Source organism: Styela clava, chromosome 8 (assembly GCF_964204865.1).
Source record: "Styela clava chromosome 8, kaStyClav1.hap1.2, whole genome shotgun sequence".
NCBI lineage: Eukaryota > Metazoa > Chordata > Ascidiacea > Stolidobranchia > Styelidae > Styela > Styela clava.
Genome location: NC_135257.1, coordinates 18,411,107 through 18,434,921, shown reverse-complemented (window position 1 = coordinate 18,434,921; position 23,815 = coordinate 18,411,107). Strand labels below are relative to the sequence as shown.

The 23,815-nt window shown below is 34.7% G+C and overlaps 2 protein-coding genes across 5 annotated transcripts; both read right to left on the bottom strand.

Annotated features, from left to right (window-relative positions):
- Positions 1-1,029: 1,029 nt before the first annotated feature.
- On the bottom strand, positions 1,030-23,388 carry LOC120328110 (uncharacterized). 4 transcript variants are annotated; one of them, XR_013477690.1, is made up of 14 exons: positions 23,258-23,388; positions 22,163-22,404; positions 21,646-21,838; positions 20,837-20,912; positions 19,547-19,650; positions 19,228-19,309; positions 19,048-19,142; positions 18,650-18,734; positions 17,943-18,037; positions 17,379-17,537; positions 16,486-16,662; positions 15,803-16,039; positions 15,402-15,494; positions 15,100-15,314 (listed from the first exon to the last, which is right to left on the bottom strand). XR_013477690.1 is itself a non-coding variant. In XM_078115550.1 (13 exons), the coding sequence occupies exons 1-13, from the start codon at positions 23,316-23,318 to the stop codon at positions 1,284-1,286; spliced, it is 1,632 nt and encodes a 543-aa protein (XP_077971676.1). In that variant the 5' UTR covers positions 23,319-23,388; the 3' UTR covers positions 1,030-1,283. The 4 variants fall into 4 exon arrangements, 3 of the variants coding, with proteins under 3 accessions (XP_077971676.1, XP_077971675.1, XP_077971674.1); XM_078115550.1 differs by lacking the exons at positions 15,100-15,314; positions 15,402-15,494; positions 15,803-16,039; positions 16,486-16,662 and adding exons at positions 1,030-1,309; positions 1,604-1,840; positions 2,334-2,510; XM_078115549.1 differs by lacking the exons at positions 15,100-15,314; positions 15,402-15,494; positions 15,803-16,039 and adding exons at positions 1,032-1,309; positions 1,604-1,840.
- LOC144425669 (CUB and sushi domain-containing protein 3-like) lies at positions 2,832-9,062 on the bottom strand. Its single transcript, XM_078115164.1, has 9 exons — positions 8,962-9,062; positions 7,880-8,127; positions 7,373-7,562; positions 6,630-6,705; positions 6,184-6,287; positions 5,848-5,929; positions 4,591-4,685; positions 4,191-4,275; positions 2,832-2,889 (listed from the first exon to the last, which is right to left on the bottom strand). Exons 1-9 carry the CDS (start codon positions 9,020-9,022, stop codon positions 2,832-2,834), a joined length of 999 nt encoding a protein of 332 aa, XP_077971290.1. The 5' UTR covers positions 9,023-9,062.
- Positions 23,389-23,815: the final 427 nt, after the last annotated feature.

The following is a 23,815-nucleotide window of genomic DNA, read 5'->3' as shown; positions in this document are numbered from 1 at the left end:
GTTGTAAAAAGTGTTCGTCACGATCTCCAAACAAACAAGTATTTCAGAAGCCAAGTTGATCTCGAGTATTTTACGTAAAGTGAAATAAGCCTTAATGAAATTTATTTTTTAATTAGGTTAGGAAAACCGTGACACCAAAATCCTTTTCGAGGTCAGTACGTGTTGGTTGACACGTACAGAACTCCCTGAACTTCCAAGGTGTAAAACCGTGATCCCCCCCCCCCACACACACACACACACAACCACAAGGCTATATCGTAGGGTTAGGGTTTATCATAAGGAAAACCCCCAATAAAGGCTAGATCTTATGGTGAAGGTCAATCATATGGAGTCCTCATACAGCCGCCCCACACCTTAACAAGGCTAGATCTGAGGGTTGAGGTTTGTCTTAATGGGATTCCCTCGCTGCCGGTTGCACACGCCTGGTGTAGTACGATCATATTCCTAATGTTGTTGATTATGCCTGACGGATACCAAGCATTCGGTTCCAAGCTTGTAATAATCATACTTTTCCTCACGCTAATCTCATGACTGAATATGGACTCAAGTGACACTGGATATACATTTATTCTTATCGGCAGACGTCAACACACTAAAATATATACAATTATCGTAAAATAAACATATTAAGATTTTCTCGAAAATGATGAAAATTGCCAATTAATGACATAATGTATGGAAGTCAACAATTCAAATATGCCTATAAAATATCTTTGTCAATTAAAATCTAGTCCACGGAGGAAATGGCATGGACAAACCTTGTATGTGGCTGGAGGTAAAACTAACAAATCGGCGCTCCAGTAGTATGTGAACCAAGATGACGGACTCCGGAACGTAGTATGTATACCAGGTTAGGGTTAGGCCCTAATTTTATTCCAATTTTCCAGTTCCAGTTTTATTCCCATATTCCAGTTTTATTACGAGTTCGGGGACAAGCCAGGTGACTTTTGTAGTATTTGTACGTTAGATTATGGCCTAACCTGGTACACATACTACGTTCCGGTACTCTTGGTTTACATTATACGGGAGTATTTAAAAATCATTTTCGGTATTTCACCACAATTCCACGACCACAAAAGGTTAATTTATTGTTCACATGACCATACGGAGGCCAAATTTTCATGATTATGAAAGTTCTTAAGCATGTAATTAAATAAAGTTTGAATAGTGCTTCAAGTCGATAAATTTTGTAAACACGGATAACCGGATTAAATCGGGTAAGTTTTGTTTAAGATTAATATGTTGTTGTTGTGTTGAGATTCGTCTTAGATAGTCTGCAGTACTCATCCGGCAATTGGTAGATTTGCCACTGAAAGTATGATAAAATAAAATTATATTAAAATGTTTTTCCAGCCATATTGAAGTTATTACATGTTTACCACAGTTTATATTTTACTCAAGTTGTTTAATACAATGCTTCCGCGATATCAGAAATAATGAAAGATTAGGTACGTTTACTTGTTCATGTATTTGAGATGATTGATTATAGTATAGTTTGACTATTCGATATTGTTTATTCTAAATGAATATTCAAATACGAAACCCGATCATTCAATTATATTATATCATTCATTTTTAATTAAACCTGTCACATTATTACTACCTGGAATTCCTGGATTTGATACATATTGCAATATTTGTCTGCAATTGATTCTTCGTCCACGTCTATCGTAGAATTGGGGAACGCATCCACCACAGCTACTCATACGACATAGTATGTTGGGGTTGTAGTATTGACTGGCATAGTAGTGAGATATCTGCTGGCCGTGTGTGATGCATCTGTAGTTTGCACATTGTTGTTGATTGCAGTTTGGCACGACATAACCACGTGGACATTGACCTGGATTTAATAAACAAGATTGAGATTAAATATTATCAATAAAATACTTTTTTCTATTATGTTTAATATTTAACAATACGAACTTTTTGGAATCGTATTTAAAAAATATTACATTGTCTTGAAAGTCGTAAGAAGTTTCTGGGGAATAGGAAATCTAAAACACTAAATAAAGCACACAAGATTATAGATTGCTATCTCACACAATTTGTACTACACATTTGGAACCAAGCCAAATCTAAAATAATACGACACCAAAAGTTTTTGTTCACAATAAGAACTTTTTGTGATAAAATTGTATTTATCACAAGTTTTCTATGAGTGATAGAGACTATAAAATATCAAAGGTTGCCGCAGATACTATATGTTGCTTGTTTGCATACTATATTCTACTAAAGTTCAGTGTCAGACGCCACCTGAAGTTGCAGGTTAAATCGCTGTGTTGTAAAATCGTGAAAATCAGGTTACAAGCTTATTAAATTAAGTATTTACTTACAATTTCCAGTAACCTCTTGATTAAAATCGTAGAAGTGAGCTCGACAGCCATCGCATGATGTTCTACATTGTGCGTTGAGATTTGCTGGACATCGTGCAGTCTCACATGCGTTTCTCAAGCAGTTTGTAGGGCATTGGTTTCTGCCTAATCCACCAAGTACTATCCATAGAAGCGCTTCTGTAATAAAATGTTAAATAACTTTACATTTGGGAATTAGATCATTTGTTTGAATCTGAGACCTGGCTTAGTTATTTAACTAATACAAAAATAAATATCCAGAAGGTTAGATTGGCGGGTTCAGTTTTTTTATGAGAAGACCAACCGCAACCCCCCCCCCCCCCTCCCCCCGATGTAATAACCTTTTTCCCCGGGCCCAGTTCGGTTTAAACCAAGAATTAGTTTCAAATTGAGCTGGCTTACAACTGTTCTAGAAATTAAATATCAATTATTGAAGAAGTTTACTTTTGCAACGGGGGAGTTCTTCCGACCATTCTCCTGTCAAAGACAAACTACTTTCTTTGCTCCCCATCTTTGCAATCCAGATTTGCAGTAGAAACTATTAAAAAAAGGAATATTGTATTTTTGCTAATTTTTTTTCATAGAAAAATATTCATTTTATTGAACAATTTGCAAGAGCAGTGCAAAGTAAGAGATATGCATTACCTAATCGGCTTCGTGCTAAGGTTATAAGTCAGGGGGGCACAACCTTTTTGCTATTGGCGGCCACATTGCATTTATTTATATTCAAAACGGCCTCAAGGTTGTTGTTTTTGCTCTTATGACGTCATAACCGCGTATTTGACCCATGTGAGGTGCAGTCTGCACAATTATGAAGTATGTAGGACTACTTGGAAGTATAATATTCGCATTTAAAACGGATTTTTCTTTCCGGTGGACATATTCTTGAGTAGATATATTGCAGTAAGTTGCATAATGGTTGCACAATTTAAAAAAAAATCGAAAGTCGGGGCGAAGGAGTGACGGTCGCCCTAGTTTCTTGTCCCCAAAAGTATAATAAAATGTCAAATATTTTAATGAATTTATTCTATAAAAGTTTACAGAGCATTGTGGCAATTTAATGACTCCCTTGGTCTTGCATGTGGGCAGATAAACTTGCAAAGTCAGATAACTGGCTGGATACCATCGGCCTTAGTTCAGACTCCAGATTGACGACTAAACAATCTGGTTCGGTACTCATTCTTCAGGTACTTCATTCTTGAAAACGTTGCTTCGCATGTGTAAGTGCTTTCAAAAAGAACGAGAGTTTTTTTGCCAATTCTTGTAGCGCTGAATATACAACTGCGCCTTTCCAGGTGCCCAGCAGATTTTCCTCGTCTTCAAACTTCTGCACAAGCTGCCAATCCTTCATTTTGCAGTGCTTCTCTTTTGCTCCAATACACGTCAGCATAGCCGCCTAATCCTATAATTTGAACTCTTTTTTTTTTGTTCATAGGATTTTGTATGTCGACGGCTTTCTATAGACTCTCAAAATTTTTTTCGAGGTGATGCAATATAATCTAAAATATTGATTGACTGTCTACAATTCTGCCTACTTAACATACCTGAATAAATATATTTTCTTATTCGCAGAAAGGCTGTATATGGCGCTTTGTTATGCGTTTGAACTGATTTGCCTCAGGCAAAGATACGAACTTATCTATACTTCGAACTATAACATAGATCGTAACGGCTTTCATGTTTGTACGAGGTCAAATACAAAAATAAAATAAATTATAACAAGAGATGACGGATTGTTTGTCAACCGGTTATAACTAATACGCGTTATCAAATCATCAATGCAATCTGGTTCTGATACAACTTAGTAACATAATTCGGATAGAATTTTATGCAACACACCTGCAGTAACTCGCATAATTGTTTCCATCCGTGCAATCGAATGTTCCTTGTTCCGCCGGAAAATCTATTGGTTCGCAAATAACGTCTGAAATACAAATGAATTATTAACGAAATATGATGTGAACGTAAAAAAGTCCAACAAGTGTTACAGCTTTAAACGTGCACAATGGTATAACATTAATTTAACACCATAGAAATGTTTAGTAGTTCATAACTTTAAGAATAGGAAAAAATTGCCAAACGATTTCAACAAAATACGTTCACGATATTCAGTTTGAAATTCTCTCAATTTGTACTTACTAAATACGTGGTGGATTTCAATTGTTCATTGGTACAAAAGAAACAAATACAACAAAAACTGAATGTTTCGAATCTTCCAATCAATACTTTACATTCTCACCTTCACAGGTTGGCTGTATTTCTGACCATGTCCCGTCTTCATTGCAGATTCTTTTTCTTGGTCCTTTGAGTTGTTTGTTAGAGTCACAGACGAAGCTGAAAAAATATTATTGTTAAAGAATAATCTAAATCAGTTGGTTAATTAGAATTTTGAAGATAGTTGGCGGGAAACTCCACTCAATCAATCAAATCGTTTTTATTAGCCGTCCAGGCAAACGGGCAAAAAAAATTGAATCAAAATTGAAAAAAATATACATGCCTTTGTCCAGAACGGACAGGAAGGCTGCGAAATGACCATTCGGTCTACTTGTCAGCGGCTACCTTGCAATAGCTGTATTAAATAAAATTTAAGAAACGGACACAGGTAAACGCTTTTATACGAGGACAGCATTGCCTCGAGATAGCGCTACAAGGCAATAGGTTGTTATATTTTTTTTTCGAATTGGGGATTTCCCCTATATATTATTATTTTGACGCAATGCTGTTCTTAGACGTTTTTGAAGGAGAATTCATAGAGGAAGTTGAGTAATATAAAATACACTTATAATAGATTTAACTGTAGATCAGTAGAGAAATACCCATACTGATATCTGAGTAGGAAAAACATTTCATAAGTGTAAAGATATATCAAATAAAATAAAATCACAATCATGTACATGAGACACTGAAGTCATAAATGTACTGAAGCATGAAATAGGGGTGAAGTAATACATGTTTATAAAGAGTACAAAGAGAATAAGTGATTGCGTAATTGTTTTTTAAAATTGGGATATGTCAAATCTTTAATGCTGGAAGGTAGATCATTCCAAATTTTTTCACCAGTGTATCTGAGAGTGTCTTGGGCCCGCTTCGATTGACATCTGAGGACAAAAAGGGACCCTTGAGATGATGATCGAGTGCGATGGCTATGTAAAAAATACTGAGCTGTGAAAAAATTATCAAAAGCCCATGGTAATAAATTTGATGAGAATTGGTGCATTATTTTTGCATCTTCAAAAAAGCATATGTCTTTGAACTTGAGTATTCTATTTGTGGCAAATAGAGGGGTACAACGAGTACGAGGTGTAGAACTGGATAATATTTTTGAAGCTTTATTTTGCAAAACTTCTATTCTTCTAGACAATTTGATGGTAATTGAGTATCCCCATGCAACAAGACCATACTGAATGTGAGTTTGAAAGAGGGAAAAGTATATCATGCGCAGAACTTGTGTTGGAAGAAGCTTGCAAACTTTATCCAAAATACCAACAGCACTCACTTGCATCCATCCTGATATTTATTCCCATTGCAATGCATAAGTCCTGGTTGTCCATCAAAACTCAGATCTGGGCACTCGACAGCTGAGAAAAAGAACATAGTAATAACCTCTTTAGCATTAGTTGTAATTTGTAGAAAAAGATTGTATCTCTTAGACTTTCGCAAAAAGCCTTTTGATTTTCTAAATGAAATTTTTTTATATCGTTGGGGTCGTAGAACTTTCTCACGTAGATACAATCGCGTTTTGTTATATAAATGCCCTTGTCCATTAAAATTCTAGTGTAGAGCTTTATAAAAGAGAAATCAGACCATAAATAAACAAACCCAGATTACATACGTTGACATGTTGGCACTTCTCCATCCCATTCAAGATTATCTTGACATGATAATATAACGCTGGTGCTTCCGTCGTCAAGAACAAATCCAGGTTTGCAAGATATACTGAAAAAGTAAAATTAAAAATGAATTTATGAAATAATATTTGCAGTCTTACGCAAGTGAACAGCTTATAAGCCAAGCCATGATTTATCATATTTCGAATCAATAGTTCCCAAACCGCGGCCCTCGTAACAATTTAATATGGCATGTCGAACTTTTTAACACTTTTGTTTCAATTTTGCGCTTTAGATAGCGTTAATTTTGGTAACCACTGTTTTATATGGACGTTGGTGGCTATTTGCAAATTAATTCTTTCTTTAACTTTATAATAGAAGTAGGCGTTGTGTACTAAATGAGGTATTCGACGATTCTCAATAACACGTATACTGCCATTCTCGTACTTACGTGCAAGTGAGATGGTCATCGGAATATGAACGCATTTGGGTTTCCATGTTTATTTGTGGAGAAGAGCAACTGAGTTCTGTAAACAGACGAGAATCGTTATTATATGCGATTGGATCGATTTAATAGTTGTGTCCGTAGTAAGAGCGACAAAATGAAATAATTTTATATTACTTGATGACCCTATAATCATATTGCACAATTCAATAGAATATGCCGACGAAACTTTGGTAGTTTGGACCACACATATAATGAACAGAATTGTACACGTGATAATGAACTAGTGTGCAGAGATCGGATGTTTGGACACCAAAATTATATAGTCAACAAAAAATTTTCGAAGTAAACCAGACAGAACCTAAAGAATATTAAAGGTAAGTTATCTAAGAGACAGTTGCGTTTTGACTACTAAATATTATAATTTATCGGTCCAATAGTCCAGGAAATTTTCAATTTTTGTCGCAAAAACACATCAATTAGGAACAACAGTTTATTGGTCTATTTTGTAAAATAGAGTTACATCATAATTTATTTATTCTATTCATATATTTTAAAAGTTGAGCCGAATCACATTAACGTGAGCGTATTTTAACTCATTATTGCATAAATTTTAAAATCATTATTAAATAAAAAGGGGCAAAGTCTCATACAAATAAACTCAACATGCGGTAAAGTTATTTTTATAATTGCAATTGAACATTTGTTTTTTCAGTTGTTTGCATATAACATAAATGTCAACAACTTACGATCAGTTTCGCATATAACACCAATAAGACGGAGAAACAGGTCCCCTGTCCCAATGCCTTCTCCAGTGAACATTGGAGGATTCGCAATACGTATCCCTACTTCGGTGAATTTTCTATTTATTGGCTTCTGCAACCACGCCGATTCCGGCAAATCTGAGATTGACTCATGGTAATTTGTCAACACTTTACTCTGTTATGAAATTAACATTTATTATTCTATTGAAAATAAACATCCCTTTATTTTCAACAAAGCATTGCCTGTGCCATTATTTTCACCTCAAGTAAATCTGTATTGCCTGTGGAATCATCATAATTAAAAAATTCTGTTATATAACATTTTAAATGCTGAACCCATTTTGATCTCGTCAAAACGAATAAAAAATTTTTAATTATTCTATGACCCTTGCATGATCATATAAATATGTCGATATTCATCTATATACAAAAACGACTCAGAGTTTCGAATCGGTATTCTTGAATAATTAATCAAAAACTAATATTTCTTACAGCTGGATCGTACTTCATTCCTAGAAACGCAACGTAATCTGAATCAGAATTTGGATTTTTTTCACGTCCATAACTTGAAATGTGGTTTAAATGTTGTAGATCGTAAATGTTGGCTGGTAAAGCATTGAATACCCTGCACTTTTCTTCTGCCTGTGCACTTGTGAATTTCAAAGTGAGATCAAATATGATCCAAAAACATTTTCTATTATAAATGAATCCGCCTTCTTTGCGACACATGTGCTGGTTTTCTGCAAATTATTAAAAATAACAATACATTCATTTTAATGCATGTGTTTTACTACATATCAATGGGAATATCCTACGTTTCACTCCAAAACGAAAAGTTATCGTATTGGCTGGATAAATATAAATAAACGTCGCACAGTTAATTTGCTACTGAATTTCAAGAAACAGTCATATAAAGTAATAAATAAAATTTTAATCTGTAATTTTTAGTTGAACTTCAAAAAAACTTTCCTTTTGATAGCTAGATGACAGTAATTGATTTGAAGTTTAGAAGAAACCAAAATAGTACAAATACATGGGGTGATTCCAAATGCCGGAATCAGGCGATTAGCGGTGATTATTACAGACGTATTTTTTTTTTTTTGAAAGCAATTGGTCTGGTACATGATGGAGAAAACAATTTTTTCACAGCGAAAAGAAGTAATATACCAACAACAACATTATAACAAAACAATCTATATTTACATTTCATTTCCAATAAATAAATCTAGTTCTGACGTAGGCCCAATCCAGTCCGTAACTCAATTCAGCCCGCCTTATGCTACCAAACCAAACTAAAACCAAATTTAGATCATTTTACTAAAACATAACCCAAGGAATTTGTTGAGATTGCGATTAAATTTAGTTTTGACACGATGATTATTGTTTTCTATTTTTTGATTTTGTAACATTGTAAAATGTAACTTCTTACGTTACACTTACATGTCCCACCAATTTATTTTTGAATATGTATCTAATCAAAATTTTATGACAATTTTTAAAATATCATTTGAATTGCCAGAAATATTTATAAATTATAAATTCGCTATAGTTAAAGTATGAGATGCCACACTTACCTTCTGCTGTGGAGCAGATAAATCCCATAAACAACACGAAAAGTACGTTACTGCGTAACATGATGTGGTGTGCAATTACCGCAACAAACTAATGATATTTTCCGCCAAAAACTTGTTTCACTGAATATTTTCTAACCGCAAACTTTTCCGCCGGCACTTTGTACCATCTGCAAATGAGATTGTATCTAAATTAATGTTCTCGTGATGGCTCCGTCCAGTCGGGATTTATTTATATTAACATTATGTAACCGGTTAAAAGGTGATTACTACTTTCTCATGATTTATATTGTAAATATGTTAAATACCTCCACCGTTTAACAGGTTCTTTTTGGTTATTTCAGTTAATTTCTGTCGAAACCTTAAAAGCTTCTTAATCATTACAGGCAATTAAAAGAATCATCTGAGATTCAGTGTTCACGGGTTTATATTAAACCATGCATGAGCGGAACGTTGGATATCGGAGGATTTAATTCATTTCTTTGGATGTTACCCCGACCTTCAATGTTCCAATTCTTTTTTATACTTATTTTTAGAGTGTTTTGGAGAGTGGGCCTTTACAAACTGGTTTGCATGTTCGAATCCATTTTTATTAAAACATACAAACACGCGCCAGCTTGCAGGTACAAATAGCTAAATCCAGCCTAGTCTCGCGCAGCGTTTGCGAGACTGGTTTTCGCGACTAAACTAAAGTTCATCGGAAGACATAATGGCAATTAATTAAAATATTTAATTTGAACTCATTTTTGAAAATACATCTGAAAACTAAAAAATACCTCGCAAAACAGCAATAACGAGGCAATTTTTACAACCATGTTATCTGTCTGAGCGAACGAAATATCTGAGCCGCTGCAAAAATTAGAATTGTTAGGTCATCGCTTAATTCTTTATTTATGATTGCGGACATAAACGAGGAAATCGATGCTTTGGGAAACATCCAATGGAAGCCATGTAATAGATTTTTTTGTTCTTTTTTGAAAAACATATTTTACGTTAGAGATTATTCAAAAGTTTTGAATTCAAATTTTAAGAACAGGTTCTCTTTTGTGTCGAGTTGAGTTGTCCCTCAGTTAAGTAAACGTATATAAGCCGCATTAACATGACACGCTTCAAATAAATCAAATACATAACTTTTAAAACGCTAAATTTAACATTATTGTCAGCTGCGGTGCACGAACCCGTGAATCTATCACAGCTTGTCATGAAACGTCAATCTATTCAGCCTAATCTCTGTCTGAACGTGAAGTAAACAATCTCAACTGGCAGTCTTTTGATTTTGCTGTTTTATCTATTTTATTATAGATGGGGTGTATAAATACCAGAATATGACAAATTGAAGTAAATATATTTATATAAAATGATGAAATTCCTTGCCAGCTATAGGATGGTTTTGTTTACATGAAATAAAATGCAAACAAGCAATCAAAGTATTGTAAACCGATAGATTGCCAAAGGAGAACGTTGACCGGGGACCGTTATGTGAAAAATTTCCTCTACCATGCGTGGTGGTGTGGGTGGTAAAATAGTAAATGAAAATAAAATGTACAGGCATTTGTCAGTGTCGCTGTGGCGTGTAAATAAGACCTCAAGTGTACTACGCCAATTGAATTTGCAAATTCCGTAAATACAATTGTGAATTTCCTGGTAACTGGTTGTGGTATTGCTTTGTTTGGAAAACAATAAAACGATCAAATTAAAATGAATTGCCTATAATTAGTACTTAACCCTCTACCATATGCAATACCACTCAAGTTCAAGGTTGCTTTTTAAAAATTGTTGGACACAAGATCGCATATGTAAATTTATATTGGTCACTCGCTCATGAGCGTCATCTCGCGGAAGAGCACTCTAGTATACGCTTTTAAAAAGATATGACTAAAGTTTTTGGGCCTATTTTATCAATGCAGGTATTGGTGATGTATATGACCTAAAAATTGTTTATAGTGTTGGGGCATTGGCACATACACTGAGAAAATCCCTTTTTTCATTTTAATGTTTTGATTTTGTGAAAATGGGCTACATATTTTTTATCGTGATGGGAATATTTGTGTGGCTCATTCAATGAAAAAACTTTGCCATCTTCGCTATCTAGCATGTTTGTGTGTCAATATTTCATTGTCAAGTTTTTTTCTTCTAGATTTGGGCTTGTTTTTTTGTGACTTTGGGCAAATCTACGCATTCAATGGAAAAAGCTTGAGAAATCAAGTTGTAGACAGACAGTTGGTGTTTTAAAATATAGTCCATAGGGCTTTCAGATTGTGATATATCGAAATTCAGTGTAGATATAGTCTAGTACCGGTATGCAAACACTGCAGGACTGTAGTACATGCAATGAGCATGTACACGCTTATTGAGTACATCAGATAAAATGCATTATGTATTAGTCAGTATTTAGTGGTATTTTTACACTCATGCTATTCCAAATATGATTTTCTTCTTCATTTTAGATACTGTACTACAAAATGAAACGGCAATGTTCCACCAATTCAATCTAACACAGGCTCTAATTCCTGCTGCTATCAGTGCTATAAAATGGATCGAACAAGAAGTCTTGAAGCGTATAGGTATATGAGAATCACAACAGTTGCAAACAGCTTAGATGGGCTATTCATAATGAAATACTCTCTCGCTTTTCTGCAATTGGAACTGCCCTCCAAACTGATGTTGCAGACTTCATTGAGTTTTTCAATTCATTTTTTTCTCAAATACGAAGATTTTTTGAGGTTAACGAGGCATTAATAAATTAAGCTGGGGAATTTGTTTGTTCAATGTATGGGAAGGTTATGAAGAATGTATATTCATTTATTTTCTTGACTTCTCCTGTGAAATTCTAAGTGAGAAATAACTGATTTATTTGTGTTTTCGTGCTCACGTTGGTAATTTGTGACTTCATTGCTTAAAAATAAAAACGTTTGATAGCTTCTAAAAAATGAATGCAACTTCTTATGCTGTTCTTGTTGTAAACTGCTTATGGGTATTACATAAAATTTATTCGCTAATCTGAATCAGCGTTGTTGGTGTCCATGCTTGAAGACCTTTCGAGGTCCTTCGCGAATCCTGTCACACAATTAAAATATTTTTTGTTGTTGGTTACATGTATGCCATATTTTTTGTAATCTACCTAATAAATTATGATTGTCTGAGAAAGTCTGATTTTGGTCAGGCAAGACGTTACAGAAATACATTTGTGTTAGTGTGCTGTAGGTATCTTGAATTGCATAGTTCTTATGATGCGTTGTTGTAAACCTATGATTATTGAATTCCCGGGAACCCTATATTCAATTTCGCATCAGGATTGTAGAACAAGCTGTAATGCGTTCAGTATGTTCATTCTCATTCAAAACTAAAGAATTTAATTAGTTACCAGATGTGCGCTACGAAACTCATTTTCTAGGCGTTTTTCAAGGCCTCGTCTCACGCCCATATCCGTGGTAAGGATGTACAAGTGTTTAGTAACTTACTTATACTTTTTAACAAAGTCTAAGCATAACTTAACTAATAATAACTAAACAGGGTTATGTAAAGGCTGCCCAACTCAACGCAAGATCGAGCAGTAATAACTAAGATTTATCCGCTCGCAAACAGCTGATTCGATTCAATTGTTACGTCATGCAGAAGTCATTGTTCATTGGTTGAAATGTAGAGAATATAGGACAGATCGTAGCACATATTTCTTGTAGTAAAAGCGTCTTTTCCGTAAAAAGTGCAACTTTTGGAAGTGGGAACAAGGCAATATTTGTTACCTAATTTTTAAGGAACATTTTAAAATAATTTTCAGTTAGTTACCTGATGTGCGCTACGAAACTCACTTTCTAGGCGTTTTCCAGGGCTTCGGCTCGCGGCCTAAGGGTACCGGAGACGGTATTACAGGTACTGTTCTAGATTTTAAAGGTCCTGTGACGATGATCCATTCTTCGTGATTAAGTTTTAACGTGAATTGGAATATTTACTGAACGAAGTAACTTCTAACATATGTCGAGGGGAATTTCTGATTTAGGGAAAATAAACACTGGAATAAAGTTGTCTGCCACTGGAATAACACGTCACACTGACGAAACAATCACGAGACATTCAGCAAAATGCAATGGACTTTTCTCCGAGCTTGACCCCTTAAAAACGATGATTATGAGTGTTTTGACGAGTTGGCGCTTACAAACTGGCTCCCATGTTCCACATTATCGATTTAATTCAAAACAATAAACTACGTGCCACTTATAGGTAGGGGATAGTGGGGAAGGTTGGGACACTTTTTTTCTTTTTCATATTTTGAGTCGTTTATTCTGCACATTCATATGACTCTGCGGGATTAATGCAGAGAGGGGTAAATGTAGTTTTTATTCGGCGACTAAGAAATTCCCTTGCGACACACATCTTACCACCAAAATGCTTTGAAAAACGTTTATCAAGTGTTTTACTGTACCCCACTTATGGGGCACATTCGGACAGACCCTGGGGCACAATGGATCATTCTGTTAAAATTCAACGAAGTATGTCCTTAAAAATAAGCAATCAATCAGCACAATCGTCTAAAGAACAGGGAGACCTCAAATTTGAAGATTTAAGATTTTTAAAATCAATGTTCAACCGAAATATTTCAGATATTTCACCAAAAAATTCGCTTACAAATTACATTATTTTCTAATCCGAATCTAATCTGGAAATATTTTTGATTCTCGAATATATTTCATATTGAACCATGAGTCGAAAGATACCATAATGTTACATAAAATTATAACGCATCTCTAGGTCTCTAAGCACTTGTTGTATCAAACACTGTCGAATTGTGCCATGTAGGGCATGTCCCACTGAACCCCGTCCATTGTTCCCCATGATCAACAAATATCTTCAGATCATCCCACGGCGAAATTCGGAAGGCACATCCACTCGACAACGTTATAAATATTTCACAGTGGACTATAGCTGAAATATATCAGACGGTGGTTTGTCACGTTGAAAAGGCTAAGTTAGAAAAAAGAAAAAACTGGAACGGTGAAATTTTAGTTTCAACCCCCCAAAACCAATTTCACCTCATAGCTTGCGTCGCTTTACCCGTCCGCTGTCCGTTTGCGGGGACGTTGTAACTCACCGAAGGGCGGATTGAAACATCAAACCGCGAACCGGATTACGAATATAGTATTAGTGTGAGAGCTGATTTTTCACTGTGCCCCATGTCCTAACGTGCCTCACCTTCGCCTTCTGATAGCTAATTTTAAGCTAGTCAATTGCAGAATTTGTGGTATGGATTTTTGATTATTGTGACTAAACTAATGATCCTCAGAAGACACAATGACAAGTAAGATATTTGATTCACAACTATTTTTCTGGAAACACAACTAAAAAGTGTAATTGTTACAGATTTAAACAATGAATTCGATGCTCGGGGAAATATCTATCCAAATTCCAAACGTCATTTGCGACTTTAGTTTTATTACCTGTTAAAAATTAACTTCTTTTGATTTACGCTGATAATGTACATACACTTATTTGCACTTCTTCATTTTGTAAATTGTATTTTAAACCTGGTGGTTGTCAGAAAGTATTGGTAATTAATTTGGAAATGTTATGCAAGCCAAATCGTTTGTAATCACTGTGTATTCTTTACTACACAGAGAATGTTTTTTTTTTGGTCTCCTGAAGTACGCGCCCCAAAGTATTTCTATCGGGCGTAATGATTTTTGCATATAATATTCCTAACCCTCACCTGAGTACGTCACCCAAAAATTACGTCACTGCGACGGCACAATCGTAGAGCTTTCTAAATTATGGCATCTGTGCCGACTATTAGGAACCAAAGTGACTATAAACCAAGTGGAGACACCGTGTGCAATGATGCATATCGGACGCCCTTTTGGGTCCTACGAATCTCGTGAACCGAATCAGTCTGTTTTAGAGGGAGAGAATGAGAGTTTATTTGTTTTGTCCACCAGAAAACATATACACAAAGTCAGTCTGCTGATCAGGTTTTGTTTGTTAATTTGTTTGGAGATTTTTTACTGTTTTATATTTTATTCCTATAAGTTTAGCATTTTTCTTTTGCATTTTTCTTTTCATTATTTCCCCTAACGCCTATCTTATGACTGAATTTAGACTCAAGTGATACTGGATATACATTTATTCTCATTGGTAGTTGTCAACACACTGATATATACAATTATCGTGAAAGAAACAAATTAAGAAAATGATAAAAAAAATCCCAATCATTGAAAAATTTTATTGAAGTGAACACTTCAAATATGCCTATTGAGACCTTTGTCTGTTAAAATCTATTCCACGGAGGAATGGCATGGACAAAAAGTTCATGACATTGGGCCTTATTGGGGATGTGAAAATTGAAGCTATAGCTTGGGAGATGAGCATTTATATAAATCAGCTAATATAAGTTTGAATTATGCTTCAAGTCCTCTTCCATAAATTTTGTAAACACGGATAACAGGCTTAAATCAGGTAAGTTCTGTTTGAGATTAATATGATGTTGTTGTGTTGAGATCTGCCTTCAATAGTCTGCAGTACTCATCCGGCAATTGGTACATTTGCCACTGAAAGTGTGATAAAGTAAAATTATATTAAAATGTTTTTTTCAGACATCAAAATTATAAACCATTCCACAGGTGCTATTTTAAATGAGTTGTTTAATACAACGCTTCTGCAATATCAAAAATAATGAAAGATTCTGGACGTCATCTAAAGGTTTATTTATTCATGTATTTCAGATGCTTTGATAGGTTTGATATAGGATAATTTAAAGATTCGATATTGTTTATTCAAAATGGATATTCAAATACAAAACTCAAGCAATCATTTATATATCATTTGATTTTGTTTAAACCTGTCACATTATTATTACCTGGAATTCCTGGATTTGATACATATTGCAATATTTGTCTGCAATTGATTCTTCGTCCACGTCTATCATAGAATTGGGGAAAACATCCACCACAGCTGCTCATACGACATAGTATGTTGGGGTTGTAGTATTGACTGGCATGGGAGTAAGATATATGGTGACCGTTTGTAATGCATCTGTAGTTTGCACATTGTTGTTGATTACAGTTTGGCACGACATAACCACGTGGACATTGACCTGGATTAAATAAACAAAATCGAGGTTAAATAATATCAATAAATTACTTTTTTTTATTATGTTCAATATTTAACAATACGGGAAATCGTATTCAAATAATATTACATTGTCTTGAACTTTCAAGAGTCGTATTTAAAAAATCCGACATGGTCTTGGAATTCTTAAAAAGTTTGTGAGGAATAGGAAATCTAAAAACACAAAATAAAGCACACGAAGATTATAGATTTCTATCTCACATATTTTGTACTACATACTTGGAACCAAGTTAGCTATGAGTAATAGAAAATATCAAGAGTTTCCGCAGACACTATAGCTTTCTAATTTGCATACTATATTCTACTAAGTTCAGAGCCATGCGCAACCAGAAGTTTCAGGTTATAACGCTGTTCTGTAACACCGTGAAAATCGGGTTTTAATCATATTATAAATATTAAGTATAAACTTACAATTTTCGGTAACCTCTTGATTAAAATCGTAAAAGTGAGCTCGGCAACCATTGCATGATGTTCTACACTGTGCATTGAGATTTGCTGGACATCGTGCAGTCCCACAGGCGTTTCTCAAGCAGTTTGTAGGGCATTGCTTTCTGCCTAATCCACCAAGTACTATCCATAGAAGCGCTTCTGTAATAAAATTTTAGCTAACTTTACAATTTTACTAAGTTTATTATCACGACTCAATGAAATTATATTAAAAATGAAATGAGATCATTTGTTTGAATCTGAGAACTCGCTTAGTAAATAAAATTATTTAACAAATACAAAAATATTCATATTGAGATATCACCTTTGTGAAATAAGTTGCCACTGATATGAATTTTAAGAAAAAATGGGATAATATGAAGACCCCACCCACAAAGCTACCCCCCCCCCCCCCCCTGCACCAACATACACACAAACGGCTACATCGTTAGATTTATCGTGCGAATATTGCCGAAGAAGAATGAATTACAAGGATAAGTTTTATCATAAGAAGATATCACCCCCCACCCCAAATACACACACAAAGCTGTACCGTAAAAGGTTTTTTTGATATGGAGATACCCTCTCATTAACTCTCCCTACACACACACACACACACGTAGCTAGATCGTAAAGTTAAGTTTAACATATGGAAATCCCATACAAGCCCTCAACGACCACACAAGGCATATTGAGATATCCACTACGAAACGCTATGCTAGATCGTAGGATTAAGGTTAAACATACTACTAGCCCGCCCCTCTCCCCGCTCCGATAATTGGATGTTGCATTAAAACATAAATAAACACAAAGTTATTTTCAAATGGTTCTATTACGAATTTGAACTTTCAAGAGAACGCATTTGGAAATATTCTCACCTCTAGAAATTGTTCGTTTCGGTAAATCCCAACAAATAGAAGTTCCACATTTTGTAGGACAACAAAGCTTCTTGTCGTCATCGCAATCAGTATTAACTGCACAGTTGCTGTCAGGACATGAAGTGTGTTTGTGGGCATCAGGACATTTAGGATCATATTCTGAAAAAAAAGTTGAACCATAAATCTTGGTATTGTATGTTATAATCATATCATGGTGCCATGCTTCAGTGGTGAAACATTATTTATTTAATATTTAAAATTTTTGTTCAAAACAATGACTCGACACAACTACCATATAATCCAGATAATCTATCTAGAGTTTTCTCCAGTTAATCTATCTAGAGTTTTCAATTTACAGTTCCGGTCGCTCACAGGTCTGTTTCCTGATCCGGACAGGTAGTTAAACATTCGTGAGCGACTCATTACCTACTTGTTTAAAATACTGATAAGTTCTAATAGCATTTCTTAACGGGCTCAGTTTAATTTAAACCATGAGTTAATTTCAAAATTGATCTGACTTTAAATTGTTTGAGAATTATAATATCAATAATTGAAGAAATTTACCTTTGCAAGTAGGTGGTTCTTCCGACCATTCTCCTGTCCTAAGACAAATTATTTTCTTTGCTCCCAATCTTTGCAATCCAGATTTGCAGTAGAAACTATTAAAAAAGTAAATGTTGTTATTTTGCTAATGTTTTTATAAGATTTTTTTTTTTAAATCAATTCAAATAAAGAATTTGCATAAGCATTACCATAGGTATAAAGTATGAGATGGACATTAACATCTCGTCTTAGTGCAAAGGTTCTAAGTCATTCTACGAAAAACATGACGTCATATTACACTTTGAAGCCGTGCATTCGTCACAGCCAGCATCTATATGTAACGTATTAGATTGATTGATTGTTTTCTTTAGAATCTTACTTTTTTTTCGAGGTAATGCAATGCGGTTTAAATTATTGCTATTTCACATTCCTGAATATATTTTATCAAGTTGCAGGAAGGCATTAGATGGTGCTTTGTTGAACATTTGATCTGATTTGCCTCAGGCAAAGATTTGAACTTATAACATAGATCGTAGGTCGCGATTACAATTGACATGTAATGCTTTCATGTTTGTACGAGGTCACATACAAGGTTAAAATGAATTATAACAAGCGATAACGGCTTGTTTGTCAACCGGTTATAACTAATACGCGTTATCAAATCATCAATAAAACATGTGTATAAGACAGTAGAAGCATCATTCAGATAAAATATTCAATCAACACACCTGCAGTAGCTTGCATAGTTGTATCCATCCGTGCAATCCAATGTTCCTTGTTCCGCCGGAAAATCTATTGGTTCGCAAATAACGTCTGAAATACAAATGAATAATTAACGAAATATGATGTGAACGTAAAAAAGTCCAACAAGTGTTACAACTTTGAACGGTCACTATGACATAGCATTAATGTAACACACTAAAAATGTTCATAGTTCATAACTTAAAAAAAAGGAAAATTTGCCCCAAACGATTTCAACAAAATACGTTCACGATATTCAGTTTGAAAGTCTCTCAATTTCCCTAATAACTACGCGGTGGCTTTCGACTGTTCATTGGTAAAAAATGAACAAACATAAAAAATTAGCAATGTTTCAAATCTTCCAATCAACACTTTACATTCTCACCTTCACAGGTTGGTTGTATTCCTGACCATGTCCTGTCGTCATTGCAGATTATTTTTCTTGGTCCTTTGAGTTGTTTGTGAGACTCACAGACGAAGCTGAAAAAAAATTATTGTTAAAAATTATTCTATATCAGCTGGTTAATTAGAATTTTAAAGATAGTTGGCGGGAAACTCCACTCACTTGCATTCATCCTGATATTCATTCCCAGTACAATGCATAAGTCCTGGCTGTCCATCGAAACTGAGCTCTGGGCACACAGCAACTGAGAAAAAGAACATAGTAATATCTTCTTTATCATAAGTGAAAATTTATGGAAAAAAATTGTGTCAGTTGGACTGTTGCAAAATACTTTTCTGAGTAAAGTAATAGAGAAGTGAGATATCACACCACAGATAAGTCACTTTATAGTTAAAAAAAAGTGTGTGTACCAATATGTAGTATATTATGGTTGTTCGCCGACTTTACATCAAGTTGTGTAAAGGATGTGTAAATTACATACGTTTACAAGTTGGCACTTCTCCATCCCAGTCAAGATTATCTTGACACGTCAGTGTAATGACGCTGCTTCCGTCGTCAAAGACAAAACCAGGTTTGCAAGATATACTGGAAGAAAGGAAATATATATAAGTAAAGTTTTAATCCAATATTTTGCAAACTTATACATGCAGCGTATAAACCGAATCATGAGTCTTCTTACCTAGTATATTTTGAATGGACTTTGATGGATATTTATGAATATTTGCGAATTCAATTGATTAATTACGCATTCTGTACAGACCAATATAATTAAGGTACCTATACATGGCCTCAATTTTTAAACTAGATTCCAGACTTTGTATTACTCAGATTCGTGAATAAATAATTCATAACATCTGTCTGTTAGAGGCACGCGATATCTCACGAAAGCGAGATTGAATCTGCTCCAGAATTTGCATGTGCATTCATCATATCTCGGACCAGAAGCCTATTGATTTTGGATGAATTATGTTGTATAATTATCGAGTTATTACTTATCGATTTTAATCGGTAATTATGTTGATAGGTATTTGTCTGTTTGTCTGTCTGTCTGTTAGAGGCACGCGATATCTCACGAAAGCGAGATTGAATCTGCTCCAGATTTTGCATGTGCATTCATCATATCTCGGACCAGAAGCCTATTGATTTCGGATGAATTATGTTGTATAATTAGCGAGGTATTATTTAATTAGTGATGGGCACAAGGTGTCACTATGGAGTAAGAGCGCTGTTTTGGAAATCCCCTAACTTTGAATCGATAAGTCTTGGGTCTCTGACCGATATTCTCGTTAATTAATTAGTGATGAAAAGATCTGGATTCTTGCAAATCGAGAGAACGATTTTTGCAAAGCGAGAGATTTTTGATTCGCGTTGGGTGTGCGTGTGTGTGCGATGCGCAAGTTTTCACGCTAGTGAGTCAGAGCGAAGAATACACACCGCTAGATTGTATCTCGTGAATAATCTTTAAGCATTGTCCATATCCCTCTTGTAACTTTGACGTCGTCGCGATGCGCAAGTGTCCTTCGAGAAATTTTCCACGCTATTGAGACAGAGCGAAGGATACACGCCGCGAGATCTGTTTTGGGGGATCCCCTGACTTTCGATCGATAAGTCTTCGGTCTCCGACCGATATTCTCGTTTGTTTGTTTGTTACTTATCGATCTTTAGATCTTTATCTCGTTACTTATAATTACTCCTTAAGCAATGTCCATGTCCCTCATAACATTTGTCACTGACACGACTTTTTAACAAATTGGATCATTCTCATACTTACGTGCAACTAAGCGAGTCTTCGGGACAGGTACGCGTTTGGGTTTCCATGTTTATTTGAAGAGGAGTGCAACTGAGTTCTGTAAACGGAAGAGAATCAGTATTAAATGCGATTGGACAGATTGAATAATTGTGTCCAAGGTATAGTAACAGAAAGAAATCGTTATATATTACTTGATTACTATAGTATTGTATTGCACAATTCAATAGAATATGCCGGTGAAACCTTGGTACTTTGTTCACACACAACATGAACAGAAAGGCACACGCACTAATACAGTTGAATGCAAAGATCGAATATTCAGACTCGAACATTATATATTCCCCATGGAACTTTTTACGTGAGCCAGACAAAATTTCCAAAATATTAGAGATAACAGTTCTCCAAGCGACAGTTGCATTTTTGAGTACTTAATATTCATAAATGATTTGTCCAAAAATTGAAGAAATTGTAATTTTTTTCGCAAAATTATCCATTCAGAACCACAATCTATTGGTAGATTTTGTAAAGTTTAGTTCAATATGCATGAAGCTTCAAGCTTGCTTTTTAACGAAATATTGACCTAAATTAATAGAATCTTCGTTCATTTATTCATTACATATATTTGAAAGTTGAGCCAAAGCATAATAACGTGAGCGCGCTTTTAATTGTAAGGCTGACGATTGCATGAATGTAAAAACCATAAGCAAATAAAAAGGGCACGAATATCACAAGAGCAAACTTAAACTGCAATAACGATTTTTTTACAATTGCAATTAATCAATTTTGTTTTCATTTGTTTGATTCATGTAACATAAATGTCAACAACTTACGTTTAGTTTCGCATATAACACCCTCATATTTCCATATGGAGCTAACTATCCCAAGGCCTTCATCAGGGTCCAATGGAGGATTCGCAATACGCATCGCTACGTCGGTGTATATTTCATGTTCTTCTGGCGCGTTCGACCACACCGAATCCGGCAAGTATGAGATCGACCCATCGTTATTTTGCAACACTTTATTCTATTATGAAAATGACATTTTTTATTCTATGACAATAAACTTCTGTTTTCATGTATTTTTACCAAAGCATTGCCTGTACCATTATTTTCACCTTACGTAAATCTGCATGCGGAATCATTATGATTAAAATATTCTGTTATATAACATTATAAATGTTGAATCCATTTTGTTCCCTTCAAAACGAATAAATTTTTTCTATATCACTTTTCGTTTGCATAATCATATAAATATGCCAATACTCATCTATATAGAAAAACAAAATGTCATTTATAGAGTTCCAGATCGCTATTTTCAAATGAAGGAGAAAAGATTAATATTTCTTACACTTGGATCGTATTTCATTCCTAGATGCACTATTAGGGTATCCCCGGGTCTATTTTCACGTCCATAACTTAAAAGTTGGTTAAAGTGCTGTATATCGTATATGTTGGCCAGTGAAGTATCAAATTCATTGCACTTCGCTTCTCCCTGTGCATTTGTGAATCCTGAAGTGAGATCAATTATGACCCAAAAACATCTCCGATCATAAATGAATCCGCCTTTTTCGCGACAGATGTGCTGGTTTTCTGCAAATAAAAATACATTCATTTCAATGCTACAATCAATTTCTCTGATAACGCCCTAGTTGGTCTTCGTGAATTGATTATGTTATATGTGCAAGTTCCGGGTTAAAAACCATTGCGTAATTCGTGTTGCAAAGCTGGCTTTCCTGAAACATCGCGTCGGCCTACATATTAATAGGAATATTCGACATTTCAATTCAGAACAAAAAGTTATCGGCTATCTGGATTACAGTAATTGATTTGAAATTTACGAGAAAATAAAAAAAACCGAAATAGTACAAATACATGGAAAGATAAAATTGAATTATTTCTATTTTTATCCAGGAATCGTGTGATTAGTGGTAATTATGACAGAAGTATTTTAGTAGAAGCAATTGGTTCTTGTATTTAATGCACAAAACGAGTTTTTCACAACAGAAAGAAGAAAATACCAACAACAACATAATAACAAAACAATCAATATGTGCATTTCGTGTCCAATAAATGACTCTGGTTTTGACATGGGCCCACGTTGGGAAATTCAATCTGGCCCTTCTGATGCTGCCGAGCCCAACTTAAACCATATTTTGATGATTTCACCAAAAAATATCACAAGGAATTAGTTGAGATTGCGATTAAATTTAAATTTAGCACGATTTTTATTGTTTTCTATTTTTTGCTTTTGTAACACTCTAGTCTAGATATTGTTAATAAAATGTAACTTAATACGTTACACTTACATTGCTCGCCAGTTTATATTTAAATATGTTTATCTAATAAAAATCTTATGCCATTTTTTCGAATATACTTATAAATTGTCAGAAAAACTTACAAATTATAAATGCGCTTTAGTTAAATTATAAGATGCAACACTTACCTTCTGCTGTGGAGCAGATAAATCCCAGAAACAACACAAAAAGTACGTTACTGCGTAACATGGTGTGGTGCGGAATTACAGCAAGAAAATAATGATATTTTTGACCAACGCCTTGTTTTACTATTTTTTCTCCCGCAAACTTACCCGGCGGCACTTTGTACCAATGAGATTATATCTAAATTCATGTCCGCGTGATGTCTCCGTACAATCGGAATTCATTATTTATTTATATTACGTACTACTAAGGTACGTACTACCTTTACTAAGGTCATAACAGGTTTCTCCTGAATTTTATTTTAAATATGTCAAATACTTCCTTCGTTTTAACCAGTTCTTTTTAATTATTTCTGGTAATTTCTTTCGAAACCTTTTAAGCTGCTTAACCATTACAGGTAATTCAAATATTCACTTAGATACAATTTACACGGGTTTATATAACCATGCATGAGCGGATAGTTGGATATCGAGGAAATTTTTCATTCATTTCTTTGACCGACCCGACCCGACCTTTGACCCGAGAAAAATCTTCTTATACTTTACTGTTGCAATTCTTTTTTA

Coding starts and splice junctions, on each gene's coding strand:
- LOC120328110 (XM_078115550.1), bottom strand. CDS start 23,318: ATGTTACGCAGTAACGTACTTTTTGTGTTGTTTCTGGGATTTATCTGC. Junction 19,143..19,227: donor GAATATCAGGATGAATGCAA/GTGAGTGGAGTT, acceptor ATTTTTTTTCAG/CTTCGTCTGTGAGTCTCACA. Junction 18,038..18,649: donor AACTATGCAAGCTACTGCAG/GTGTGTTGATTG, acceptor CTTTTTTAATAG/TTTCTACTGCAAATCTGGAT.
- LOC144425669 (XM_078115164.1), bottom strand. CDS start 9,022: ATGTTACGCAGTAACGTACTTTTCGTGTTGTTTATGGGATTTATCTGC. Junction 6,706..7,372: donor TGTTATATGCGAAACTGATC/GTAAGTTGTTGA, acceptor GTCTGTTTACAG/AACTCAGTTGCTCTTCTCCA. Junction 2,890..4,190: donor AATTATGCGAGTTACTGCAG/GTGTGTTGCATA, acceptor TTTTTTTAATAG/TTTCTACTGCAAATCTGGAT.